Source organism: Sminthopsis crassicaudata, chromosome 2 (genome assembly GCF_048593235.1).
Source record: "Sminthopsis crassicaudata isolate SCR6 chromosome 2, ASM4859323v1, whole genome shotgun sequence".
NCBI lineage: Eukaryota > Metazoa > Chordata > Mammalia > Dasyuromorphia > Dasyuridae > Sminthopsis > Sminthopsis crassicaudata.
This window is the reverse complement of record NC_133618.1, coordinates 291,344,946-291,359,343: the sequence shown is the minus strand read 5'-3', so window position 1 is coordinate 291,359,343 and position 14,398 is coordinate 291,344,946. Positions and strand designations below refer to the sequence as shown.

The 14,398-nt window shown below is 36.9% G+C and overlaps 1 protein-coding gene across 4 annotated transcripts in view; it reads left to right on the top strand.

Annotated features, from left to right (window-relative positions):
* ASB2 (ankyrin repeat and SOCS box containing 2) overlaps positions 1–14,398 on the top strand; it is a 259,403-nt gene that overhangs the window by 214,837 nt on the left and 30,168 nt on the right. For 3 of the 4 annotated variants that reach the window (XM_074289700.1, XM_074289699.1, XM_074289701.1), the window contains exon 3: positions 9,189–9,293. The exons of the other annotated variant lie outside the window; for it this stretch is intronic. In XM_074289700.1, coding sequence (XP_074145801.1) covers positions 9,189–9,293 — 105 coding nt within the window. The remainder of the gene's footprint in view (positions 1–9,188; positions 9,294–14,398) is intronic. 4 annotated transcript variants of the gene reach the window in all.

Genomic DNA, 14,398 nt, shown 5'->3' with positions numbered 1-14,398 from the left:
ATGGATGGAAAAATTACATCTTTATTTTCACCAGTTTTTGGATTCTTTTGTCATCTTTTACTTTATGCTTTTAAAAACATTACACTGAAAAGATTTCCATAACTTCATTAGACTACCAAAGGGGTTCCATGACAGTAAAAAGACCCCCCCAAAAAAAGCCCTTAGAGGTTAATAAAAATTAAAATGTAATTTTTTCCCATTCAATTTCATGGATGCCCTGAAATCTCTCCTTTAGAATACTTGGGATCTAAAATAAAGAAGTCCTGATATTCTAGTGCAACTCCTTCATGTAATAGAGAAATAAATGGAAGTTCAGAGGAAGGAAGTAATTTGTCCAAAATAAATCAAGTAAAATAAGTGATAGAGGCAGAATTCAAATCCAAATTCTTTGATAGAAAATCTAATACCCTGAGCTAACACCATTTCTTTCATTGCCCTCTCCCTAGATAGTAGAGTGTTAGACATAGAGTCAAGAAAGAGTGTTCAAATCTAACCTCAGACACCTGAATATTTGATTACTAGTCAAGACACTTGACTACTGCCTCAGTTTCTTTAACTGTAAAATGGGGATAAAAATAGCACCTGGCTCCCAGGGCTGTTGGGAGATTCAGATGAGATATTATTTGTAAATGCTTCACATAGAGCCTGGCACATAGTAGGTGCTTAATTGATGCTTGTTTCCTCCTTTCCTTCTTAGTCTCCAGACTGAAAAATTACCAGATCCACAGTTTTAAGATTGTTTTATTTCAACCTAGAAGATTATTTTTCACTTAGAGTCAAAGCAAAACACACCTCAGAATATTAACCTAGATTGGAACTCTTCATATGGCTAAATGAGGACTAAGCCATTTAGGGTTAGGGGTTCTAAAGAGATTGAGCCCATTTTTGTTACTTCCCTGATAGATTCTTTCCGAAGTCCCAACAAAATTAAAAACAGAATAATATTGTTACATTTACATATTAGTTTTCTTATCATTTGATGAATAGTCTGTGTTTTGGCCTAAAATAAAGTCTTTGCTTCTCTTTCCCCACCTGGGGTGGACGAAGAAGCTTCTTCTAGCTTTCTTCCTTGCCTTTTCCCTGTTAGTTTTCCCTTTATATGTCAGACCATTTGAACTTCATAATAATCTATGAGGTAACTGCTGTGGGGAATTGCTATTCCTATTTTACAGATAAGGAAACTGAGGCTCAGGGAAGTTAAATAACTTGCTCATGATTAAATAGATATTTGATATTAGCAAAGGATTCAAATCCATCCTAATTCCAGATTCATCTCTCCATTAGGGTGTCTCTCTAGAGTAGTTAGTCTGAGGGAATGGGAGAGTTGGGAAGCTGTTAGGATGGAGGTTAGAGTCACAGGATTTAGGAGATCGTGAGGTGAGATGATTTTAGAGGTCCCTCCTGGTTCCAGGGTTCTGATGATCAGGAGCAGATTTAAAGAATATCTTTGCAAGTACACCATGATAGAGGCAGCATGGTAGAGAGGGATAGAATAGGCTCAGGTTCTGTTTCTGATACATATTGGTGACTTTGAGCAAGTTTTCATTTAACCTTTCAAAGCTTTTAAGGAAAATCTAAGAGAGGTGAACACCAGTTGGTAGGAGTTTCCTTATTGGAGAATTCTGTTTCATTTCTGTCTTTTTGGCTCTGTCTCTGACTCTCTCTCTCCTCTTTACCTTGTTTCTCTCTTTCACTCTCCCCCTTTTTTCTTTTCCTCTTTCCCCTCCTCTCTCCTTTTTCTTCCTTTCTCTCTTTTTTTCTCTCCCTTTGTCACTTTCCCTCTTTTATTTCTCCTCTCTCTCCTTTTCCTCTTCTCTTTCTTTCTCTTTTTCCCTCTCCCCTTCCTCTTTTTCTCTCCCCTATCCCTCTTTTTTCTCCTTCTTCCTTCCCCTCTTCCTCTTTTTATTTCTCTTTCCTGCTCATTGCCTTCTCTTTCTTTTATTCCCTCTTTCTCTCTTTCCCCTTTCCCCCTTTTTCTTTCTTTCCTTCTTCCTTCTTTCCTTTTTTATCTTTCTCTCTCCTTCTCTCTCCTTTACACTCCCTGACTCTCTTTCTCTCATTATCTCTCCCTCTTTTCTTTTTTTGCCCCCTCTCTCTCACTTTTTCTCCCTCTCTTTTTCTCTTTCTCCCTCTTTCCTCTTTCTTTTCCTCTCTTCTCCTCTCACTCTCCTTCTCTTTCTCTCCCTTCTTTCTTTCTCTATCCATTCTCTCTTCTCCTACTCTCTGTCTCTGACTTTTCCTTGTATGTATCCTCTGATGTAGGAGAACAATAAATGAAACAAAACTCAGCATGAGCTTTATCAAAGGGCTGGATATCAGAAAGCCTATTCTTCATTTTTTATTTTTTTTCAATTTGGATTATAGGTTCAGACTGCCATAGAGGTCCAGTTGGAAGCATTGGAGCACAACAGAAAAAGCATTTCTTCTGAGTTATTATTTAGTGATTAAAAAAAAAAAACTTATGTCTGACCCATTTGGAGTTTTCTTGGCAAAGATACTGGAGCAGTATGCCATTTCCTTCTCCAGCCCATTTTACCGATGAGCAAACTGAGGCAAAATGTTAATGACTTGCTTCAGGGTTATACAGTTACTAAGTGTCAAAGGCTAGATTTGAAATCACAAAGATGAGTTCTCCAGGTCAGGTGCCCTATCCACTGTATCACTTAGCTGCCCTTCTCTAATATTCATGTATCACCTTGGGCAAATTATACAACTTTTGGGGTCTTAAATTCCTCATTGAGGATGGTTTTCGAAATAGCCTCTGAAGGTCATCCCTTCCAGTTCTAGCTCTGTGATCCATGAATCTTTTCCATTGATATGAAGGCTGAATCTGCATTTGTCAACATTTTTTCTGAAGGGATAGTGACCCATTTCTTCTTTGCTTGGATACACCATCCTAACTTGAGAATATTTTCAGTGGATCAGCTCTAATAAGCTACAAAGTAATTTGGTGAAGACTGTATTGAGAATGTGGGTGTATACTTTGTAATATAGTTTCAAGGACTTCCTTCTCCCACTCTGTGTAAATAGCATTGCTGTACACAGATGATGTAATAGTTCTCCTGGAAAAGTTCCCTGATATCTTATTAGTCAGTACTCCAGTATCCAAGACTGGGATTAGTAGAAGTGGACTATACATATACTGAATAAATAAGTCTTTTGTGGCCTTTAAATCTTTATTGTATTTAAAAGCTCAGTTATTAATGCTAGGATAACCACAATACATTGAGCTGCAGTTTGTACTCTCTTGTATATGAAAAGATAAACTGAGTCCTCTAGACTTGAACGCATAGTATCATGGCATCTTGAAGGGGGAAAAGGCCTAGAAAAATCTGATTTGAACCCTCCCTACTTCTATAATGTTCTCAACACAGGATCACCCATTTGTCAACTTGTGGCTAAACACTTTCAGGGATGGAGAGTTCATTATGGATGAAGGATGGACATGACATGGTAGATGGAATTTTAAAATGGAAATCTAGAAAATATAGATCCAAATACTTTCTTAGATTGTTACTAACCTATGACATTTTCCTTGCCTGTGAAATAGGTATAATAATATAACAAAAGCTATGGCAAAAATCAGATAATATATTTAAAGCATTTTGTAAACCTTGAAGTACTATTTTTAGTTACGAAATTCCATTTGGGGTTTTCTTGGCAAAAATAGTGGAGTCATTTGCCATTTCCTTCTCCGGTTCATTTTACAGACGTGGAAACTGAGGCAGACAGGAGTAAGTAGCTCGCCCAGAGTCACACAGTTAGTTAGTATTGAGGCTAGGTATGCACTCAGGCCCAGCATTCTATTTACTATATCTACTATATAGCTGTCCTCAAAGTACTATAAATGCTTATGATTGCTTTTGTTGCATGTTATCTCATGAATTTAGCCTATTTCACGTTGGAATTACTTGAACTGTGAGCATGATTTTTCCTTCTGTTGAACTGAAATCCACTTCTTCTAGCTTCTAGGGGTCACTGCTAGTTCTGCCTATTGAGACCAAGTGGAATAAAGCTAATCCTTTTTACATGTGAACTGAGCAAGACAAGTTTTGTTCATATGATTTGTCTTTTACTTGAAGATATTGACTAAATTCCTCCCAACTCTCTTGTCTAGGCTAAATATCTCCAATTGCTCCTCAAAGAATAGTACCTTAAATGTAGTAATAAATGTTTGCCAACTTGAAGGTTCAGATCTACACATTGCCATCATCACTCTGGTGTCTCTCTTCAAGAAGCTAGCTAGTTCCCAAGTTTCAGCTTTTAAAGTCTGTTATTGGTTTTTTACCTATATCTCTAATCTAAGTTTGTGCTAAAAAACAAACAAAAATGTTAAATGCACTAGAATATTGTAAACAAGCATAAAGGGCAAATGACATTGTTTTGCTTTTGTTTTTTAAAATGGTTTTAAAACCATTCTACAGCAGTGAATATGTAGCAAACCACAAACACCAGAACTGAAAGGAACCTGGAAGGTTTCTTCCAATCTGTATCTAAATAGAATCTCCTACTCAATATTTTTAATACGTAGACTTGATTACCTCCAAATAATACTACCTCATAAGAAATCTCATTCCATTTTTGAACCCAGCTAGGTGATACAGTGGATAGAATGCTTGGCCTGGAGTCAGGCAGATGAGTCTTCCTAACTTCAAATCAAGCCTTAGATACTTATTAGTTGTATGATCTTGAGTAAGTCATCTCACCTTCTTTGACTCAGTTTTCTCATCTATAAAATGAGCTAGAGAAGGAAATGACAACTTCTCTTGTGTCTTTGCTAAGAAAAACCTCAAATGGGATCATCAAAAGTCAGACATAATTGAAAAACCACTGAACAAAAAAATTTCATTCAATGAGCAAATTCCATTCCCTCTCATGCACCCAAGTATTTAAAATTTTGGACCCTTATGTTATCCAAAGGCTTCCTCACTGGGTTCTTGTTTAGCTGTGGTACTTTAAGAGGAGTATTTATGGGTCCTAGGAAAGAAACTATTGAGAACTTGGGAACTTACAAATAAAATTAGTCAAGAATCAATCCAATAAATAGATTTAAGTCATATGACCTTAGCATATAGAACATCTGATATTTATTCTAACGGATCACAAAATGAGATCTCAAAACTAGACTATGAAAGCAGGAAGTTCTGAGAGGAACACAGATTTAGAGCTAAATAGGATCTTAGAGAACACTCCTTAGTTTAGTGAGATATTGGTAAATGTTTAACAAGTAGCTCTCTAGGCGGACAAAAAGGAAAGTATTTTTAAAAAATAAAACCTTTTATTTTCAACACACACATATAGTTTTTGACATTCACCCTTGTAAAACCCTGTGTTCCAAATTTTTTTTCTCCTTCTTTCTCTCCCTCCCTCCCCTAGACAGCAAATATTCCAATATATGTTAATAATGTGCAATTCTTCTATAAATATTTCCACAAATATCATGCTGCACAAGAAAAATCAGATGAAAAAAGGAAAAATGAGAAAGAAAACAAAATGCAAGCAAAGAACAACAAAAAAGAAAAAATACTATGTTGTGATCCACACCCATTCCCCTAGTCCTTTCTCTGGGTGCAGATGGCTCTTTTCAGCACAAGATCATTGGAACTTGCTTGAATCACCTTGATGATTATAAGAGCCATGTTCATCAGAATTGATCCCTGTATAATCTTCTTATAGTTGTGTACGATGTTCTCTTGGTGCTACTTACTTCAGTTAGCATCAGGTTATGTAAGTCTCTCTAGGACTTTCTGAAATCATCCTCCTGATCATTTCTTATAGAAAAATAATATTCCATAACATCCATATACCATAACTTATTTAACCATTCTCCTACTGATGAGCATCCACTCAGTTTCCAATTCCTTGCCACTACAAAAAGGACCACTACAACAAACGTTTATGTACATGTGGGTCCTTTTCCCTTAGGTACAACATACTTTTAAGTTTAATTTGCATTATTAACATTTTCTTTATAACTTTCTACATAATAATATGTCAAGCCAAGATTTGTACCATTTGCTGATTTCCAAGGTCTAAATGCTTATACTGAAATTTTAATAATTAGCACTCAAGGATCAGTATAAGCTGACTCCAGCACATTGGTCCAACCCATTCACTTTATACTGGAAGAAATTGAGGCTGGGAATGGGGAATTAGCTCATCCAAGGTCATGCTAATAATTAATTTTGTTCTTTTAAAGTTGGTCTACTTACATCACTAATAAGAGAGCAGTTGGATGCAATGTTTGGGACCAAGGTCAGATCTAGATCAGAGTTTGAGGTCAGAGATAAAATTAAAAAACAAAACATTTTCTTATCTACTTCCTCTGTCTCCCCTGTCTCTACCCCAATCCCTTGCAGCCATCTTGGGGATGGATGTTAAAGAAGAAAAAAATCATAAAATGACTCTCATAAAATGACATAAATTGATCAATGATCAATTTCAAGTAGTAAGGTAATTTAGTGGGTAGAGTGGTTAGAAAGACCTGAATTCAAATTTAAATTCCTGCCTTTGATACTTATCTCTGTGACCCTGGGAAAATCAGTTGACCTCTGTTGACCTAGGTTTCTTCATCTTGAAAATGGGATAATAATATTATCTCCCTCACAGGGCTATGGAAGTAATTAATACTTTTTGTTGTTCAGTCCCTTTTAACTCTTTGCAACCCCATTTGGAGTTTACTTGGTAAATATTGGAGTGCCTTGCCATTTTCTTTTGCAGCTCATTTTACAGATGAGGAAACTGAGGCAAATGGGCTAAGTGACTTGCCTAGAGTCACAGAGTGTCTGAAGCTGGATGATTCTTCCTAATTCTAAGCACAGTGCTCTTTGCACTGTCACCTACCTATCTTACCAAATGCTAACTAGTTATTATATATAGCAACAACAACAATAAATATTTTTTCAGTGCCTACCTTCAATAAGGTATTATGCATAGAACTACAAAGACAAAAATACATTTAAAAAAATCCAATCCTGATATTGGGTAAGAGGTGATAAGATAACAAAACATTCTACTGCAGGACTATAAGTTATACTCAAAGCAGAAAATCTGAGATAATTTGAGGAAATCAAGAACTCTAATAACTAAGGGAATCAGGAAAGGCTTACCATAGCAGTCCTGTTTGGTTTGAGTCTTGAAGGAAGTTAAGAATTAAAAGAGGTAGAGGTGAGGAAGAAAGGCAATAGCTAGACAGCCAGTTTGGTTTGAATATAGAATGTGTGAAAAGAAGTTGCACAAACTATGTCTGGCAAGTCACAATCTTGTGAAGGGCTTTAAACGACAAGTTGAAGAGTTTATATTTTATGGTAGAAACCATAGTAAGGAATGAAAAATTCCTGAGCAGGGGCATGGTGTGAATTAGTCAATAAAAATTTATGAAACACCTATTATGTATCAGGCTAAGGGGGATACAAGTAACAAATAGAAATAGAAAGGCAATCTTTATCCTCAAGGAATCTTTTTTTTTTTTTAAATGGTTAGCCTTTTCTCACAATATCAGGGAATGGGTTCCTTTTTATTTTTGACTATTGAGTCATTTTTCAGTCCTGTTTTTCTTAGTGAAGATTAAGTGCTTTGCCATTTCCTTTTCTGGATCATTTACCCTTGAGCAAATTGAGACAAACAGGGATAAGTAACTTGCTCAAGGTCACACAGCTAGTAAGTGTTAAGTATGTACGGTTGCATTTGAACTCAGGTCCTCCTGATTCTGGGACCAGTGCTCCATCCATTGCACCATCTAGCTGCCCTTATTTCCTTCACTTTTGATCAGATACATTGAATACAAGGCCAAGGCTACCACATGCAGCCCATGATACTCCAGAGTTGAGCCTGAGCTACATTAAAATGAAATTGGGAAATATTTAACAAGATAAACACAAAATAATAAAACATAGATAATGTGATTAGATTTTCTAAGTTAATGTGTGTCTGCAAGGGTTCTAACATCTGGTTTATGAGGCAATTTATTTTTAACTTTTTTAATGCACTTATTTTGTATTAAATGTTTGTATTCCAATTTATTACTAAAAGTACCTCTTGAATTTATACAACTGCTCAAAGTTTGCAAAGTACTGAACTTAGTTTAATTTATTCTCACAACAATCTTGTGAGGTGGTTGTTATTATAATCCCCATTATACAAATGAGGATTTGTAGGAAAATCTTGAATAGTGAGGTAGGGTAGTAAACTGGGCCTGGAGTCAGGAATAGCCAAGTTCAAATTTAGTCTCAGACACTTACCAGCTGTGTGACCCTGAGTAGGTCACTTAATTCTGTTTGCCTCAGTTTCTTCATCTGTGGAATAAACTAGAGAAGGCAATGGGAAACCACTCCAATATCTTTACTAAGAAAACACCAAATGGGGTCACAAAGAATTGGATATGACTGAAATCAAAACAAAAAGAATTTAGGGATACATGATTTCAAATCATGGACCACAAGAACAGAATTTCAAACTTTCTGTGTCCCTCGAATCCCTACACAGAGCAGGTGCTTAATAAAAACTTGTTGAATTAAATTCAGTTGTCAGAAAGCAGAGGAGGAAAAGGGCATGGTTTGAGAGTCAGCATTCCTGGAGGAGGCACTTCTGAGCCTAGATGAGACCTGGCTCTGAAGGCACCATAAGGCTGGAACAATTTCATGATCTCAGCTTGCAACAAACCACTGTAACCACTTTTTCAAATCTTCCTTGGAGGTGGAGAATATCATGTCACTTCATATCTTCCTTCTGTGTGGTTAAGTTTTTTTTTTTTTTTTTTAAGAGGGGGGTGTGAACCTCATTGTTGTCTTATATGGTCATTCAAATCCCTTGGTGCTTCTTCAGAAGGCCAAAAATAATCCAGAGCTGAGAACAGCTGAGTCCAGCCCAGAGCAAGCTGTGGCCATCTGCTTTCATTCAAAGTCCCAGTGCCCAGCATCAGCCTGCCTCTCTCTCTCTCTCTCTCTCTCTCTCTCTCTCTCTCTCTCTCTCTCTCTCTCTCTCCTCCTCCTCCTCCTCTTCTTCTTCTTCTTTTCCCTACCCCCTTTCTCCCCTTCTTCTTCTTTTCCTCCAACCCCTTTCTATCCTTCTCTCCCCTTCCCCCTTTCTCCCTCTTCCCCTTGATCTTGCTTCCAACAATCCCTGGATATGACTCGCTTCTCTTACTCTGAGTATTTTTCCTTGTTTCATTCATGCCATCACCCCTCCAGGTCTGCAGCTCCTTCGGGGACCCAGCCTCCGCCTCCCAATGTGGGTTTGTTTCAAGGGGTCAGGCAAAGATACAACGGCAGCCTGTTCAAGACCCCCCAGCCTGTGTAAGTGACCCCCTCTGTCTCCTTGTCCAAGGCTCCCAGTCACCTCGTTGTCTGTCCAAACTAACCAAATGGCATTTGTGGCATAGAGGGTGGGTAGAGGCTTTGTCAGAGTAGTGAGGAAGTAACTTGGAAAGAATTCCTGCCTCCCTTCACTTCTCTCCTTCCTCCCTCTACCTTATGGTCCCTTAAACACATATAGTCATTTCAAGGGTTTGGACCTAGGCCAGAAGGTCCAGTCTCTCCTGATTCTTCAGAATTCATGAGTCACTCAATGGGAAGGCAAACAGGTCCTTGTTCGTGTTTGTCTGCTAAATCACTTGTCAGGACTTTAACTGAATTAGCCTCATGCTATTTTTAAATTCTGCATGTATTAAGATGCTTTTTACCTCCAGGGAAACAAATAATAAGTTAATAAGTTAAGGAGAAGAGACAGAGGTGGAAATGCATTGGAAGTACATAGAGAGATGCAATGAGAAGAACAGTGAAAGAGAAAGAGATGAATGAGAAATTGAAAAAGACAGACAGAGAAGGAACAGAAACTGAAAAACATAAACAAACAAAAGAAGGCAACACTAGAATCAAGAAGGCATTATTTAACGTCAATGTGTCTAGGTACAGCTACCAAGCAGGATTGCCTTTTTCTCCTCAATTCAAACTGAATTAATATTTGATCTTTAAAATTTTTCTTAATTTTTTTCCTTTTGAAAGGAGGGAGTATTTTTATATCTGCAATGGGTTAATAGTCAATACAAACTCCTTCAGATAAAGGGAACTACTTTTTTGATGAGCAGGTGCACTGGGTCCTCAAATTCCAGAAAAACTATGGTTTTCATATCCAGATCACTGCATAAGTCCAAAGGCCCACTCAATGACATAATTTGATGGCTCTCTGAACTCACTAGAGTGGAAGCTTCTTTCATAACCATCATCTCTACCCATGCTTTCCCATCCTGAATGGATTTTATCCATGGTTTCTTTCCCATGAGATCATGCACAAGAGTTGGATGATATCTTAGAGAGATCATTTAGTCCAATCTCCACCTTTTATAAATAAGGAAACTTGGTCTAAGTCACAAAAGTATGGGGTAGAATTTAATCCTAGGTCCTTCGATTCCAGATTGAGCAATCATTGTGCTGTAATGTAGAGGATTGATCGTATCAGTATGGAAGCCTTCTCTGGATGCTTTTAATATCTCTGGAGGTTCTCAATGCAGAACTAGGTTAGCTCTTCTTTTGCTTCTTAAACTCACATTTTGGATTATCTTTGTCCTCAATGATGACTTTTATAGTAGACTTCTCTGATAATGTGCTATAGCCTGCTTATACCATGGTGTATGTCTCTGGATTTCTTCCCATTTGATCTTAGGAAATTGTCATTGTCCTTAAGTTATAGCATCATCTAGAGAATACAGGTGTTGAAAAGATGGGCTACAGAGAATTAGTACTTCAAAAAAGATGATCAGTAAGCATCAGAGATAATAAATGTATAGAGAAGAATTTAAGAATCAGAAAGTTTTGTTCCTCTATGAATCGTTAAAACAACTTACTTTGAATGTGAATCCTTTATCTCTCTACCCTTATGTGGAAAACTTGGTAGCAAATATACCTTGGAGAGGCTATCCCATATAGTACCAAAACCCCCCCAAAAACCAAACCAAAAAAACCCACCCACCTCTGATATAGAAATTGAGAGACTCCATGTTTTCATCTCTGTCCTGCCAGTAAGTTACCTTGTGACCTTAGGGGGTCACTTCCTCTCTTTCTCAACCTCAATTTCCTCTGTAAAATAAGTGGGTAGGTGATCTTTAACATTCTGTGCTCTGTATTTTGACTTGCTCTTTTTAAAAAGTCCCTTTCAATTCTTGCAAGATATGATTCTATGGTTTTAAGATCCTCTTCAAGCTTTTGACAGTCTTTTCCTCTTGTTTTAATGTCTTTGATATTCTGCATTTAAGATCCCTTTTAGAGAAAACAGTTTCTAATCTGTGATTCTAAGGTAATTTCTAAGTACATCATTCTGTGTACTAGGATTTTGAGGTTCCTTCCCACTCTCTAAGTTTATTGTTCTACATTGTAGCACCCTCCTTCCAGCTTTAAAATCTTCTGTTGTATGATACTAAGCAAAACTGATTGAGGGTAAGAAGGAGAGAATGAATGTAGGAGAATGAATGAAATTTTTATTCACATTGTTAGCTTTCTGACTTCTTGTCAATGAATGACTTCCTAAAGATAATACTGAGATGAGGGAGTACATATCCCTCTTTCCCCAGCAATCTTTCGAATGGGACAATAGAGCCAGTGACACCCCATAGCTCAGGGAAGACTCAGCAAAAGACCAAATGAACAACAACCATTTCTTCAGAATAACAAATATTCCAAAGTACTAGTAACTAAAATAGATCTGGATGATTCCAAGAAGGACCATTCTGAGGAAGTAAAGCTTCTAAAAAATGTTCCACTTTACATATAGAAATTTCTAGCATTTGTATAGTGCTATAAAGTGTGTTTTTTTTCCCCCCTTTTTCTTTTTGGCTTGATAATCAGTCATATAGCTAGTAGGTGTCAAGTGTCTACATCCAGATTTGAATTCAAATCCTCCTGATCCCAGGGCTGATCTATCCCTTGTACTACCTAGCTACCCTTGTAAAATGTTCTTCATATGTGATCTCATTTAATTCTCACAATAGCCCTGTAATAGAGAGGCAGAATTTAACCTCATGTCTTCCTGAGTCAAAGTTCAATGTTCTAATAAGCAAAAACAGACAATTTTTTCCAAATCAATGACAAATTTCTGATAAAAAAGGACAGCTCTCAGGCCCTACTTCTTCTAAGACTGAACAACTACCTCTTTTCTCAGCCTTCCTGGGTTTGGGGAGGGGCCATGTAAGCTGGATATCCTGGGAAAAGATGTTGCTTCTCCTTTTGGCTAGTATTGAGACTGTGTGTGAGAAATGTCTGTTTCTTAACATAGAATTTCTGCTTTCTACCCAGCTGGAGTTCAGCAGTATATTCAGGAAGGTTAACCAAAAGGAAGGAGTGTGAAGGGAAGAGAGGATACGGGAAATGTACATGATGGTTTTAGTCCTTCCGAATTTGAGAAATGTTCTGATGAAGAGTTTGAGAAAAACTCATCCTGATAGATGGGTGGGAGCAGGAGCAGGAGAGATCATTTGCCTCAGTTTTCTCTGGCTTCATCCACATTTAATTTTGTGCATCTCATATGAATACAAAGCTATTAATACAAGCCCAGGAGACTGAAAGAAGAAGTAGCCAGATGGATTTATGAGCACTCTTCATTTTGATCCTGGCTCTGCCATCAATTCTGGTCTCATTATGGCTTATTTTTCTACATCTATAAAATGAAAAAAAATCTTTGCTTTTCAAATGGTATTTTTTTCAAATACATTAAAAGATATAGTTTTCAAATTTTTCAAAATTTGAAATTTTCAGATTTTTCAAAATTTACCTTCTCAAAACCTTGTGTTCCAGATTTTTTCCCCTCTTTTTCTCCTTCCCCAAGACAGCAAGCAATCTGACATAGGTTAAATGTGTGCAATTCGTCTAAACATATTTCCATATTTATTTTGCTGAGCAAAAAAAAAATCATAAAAATGGAAAAAAAAAAAAACCAAGAGAAAAACAACAAAAAAGATGAACCATACTGTGCTTTGATCTGCATTCAGTCTTCATAGTTAATGAGACTATTTTTGTAGCTGCATCAATTAATTCACTCATTAATTATTAAGTGTCAACTGTGTGCAGAGGACTGTGCTAGATAATGTAATATGGTACAAAGAACACTGCATTTGTAATCAGAAGACCTCTGTTAAAGCCTTGACTTTGGGCAATCCATTAAACCTCTCATCTATAAAATCAGAAAATTGGACTGACTTACTTTTAAGTTTCTTTTTATTTCTGATTCTGTGCAGATATGTTATGTGAAGGAATCTTTGGGGAAATAATTCAGCAGCATCAGACTCATGCTCTTATTTTTCCTCCTCTTTTTCCTTCATAAACCTCCCACATGCCAGGTCTTATCAATTTTACCTTCCATAACACCCTTTTTAAAAATTCATTCCTGTCAGCAGTTCGTGTAATTTCTACTTTGATTCAGGCCCTTATCATTTCTTTGTTTATTGCCATTTAACTGGTTTTTCTGTCTGCTGTCTTTCCCCTCTCTGACCCTTATTGACTCCAGCTATAAAACTGACATTCCTCAAACTCAGGTCTGACCATATCACTTTCTGGCTCAAAAAACTTAAGTAGCTCTCTATTGCCTCTAAGAAAAAATAGAAAACACCTCTGTGTGGCTATTAATAAAGCCCTTCACAGTGAGATCTTATCTTTCTAGACTCATCTTTAATATAAGTATGTGATAGAATATAAACTCCCTGAAATTAGGGACTGCTTTGATGGGGTTTTTTGTCTGTATATTTAGAACCTTGAATAGTATTTGACACATGGTAGACCCTCAATAAATCTTTTTTGAATTTATTTTTTTGATATGATTCCTCTCCTTATGGGGCTCATAGTCTCGCAAGGGCATAAGGCACAAACATAGGTAACTATAATAAACAATATTGGAGGATTTACTCTGGGGGCTTTTCCAAAAATAATGAATATATTATTGCTAATCAATTTTTTTTTTGTTTAGTTGAAAAAACAGTTATCTGGGAATCAGAAGAACAAGACTTGGTTCTTGACCCCACTATTAACAAGCTGGATGAGCTTTGACAGGTGACTGTCCTTTTCCTGGGCCTCAGGGTCTTCATTTATAATATAATGGGATTAAACTATTGGACTTAAACAGAAAGTAAGAATTGAGATAGCTAAATGGCTCAATAGTTAGAGTATTGGGTCTGGATTTAAGAAGATACATCTTTCTGAGTTCAAACTTGGCCTCACGTACTTATTACGTATGGGTCCCTGGGCAAATCACTTGTTCCTATTTACCTTAGTTTCCTCATCTGTAAAATGAGTTAGAGAAGAAAAAGTCAAACCATTCCAGTATCTTTGCCCAAATGGGGTCATGAAAAACTGGACATGATTGAAAAACAACAAAAGGAATTGGGCACTTTAAATTGTACCACATAAATGCATTGAAA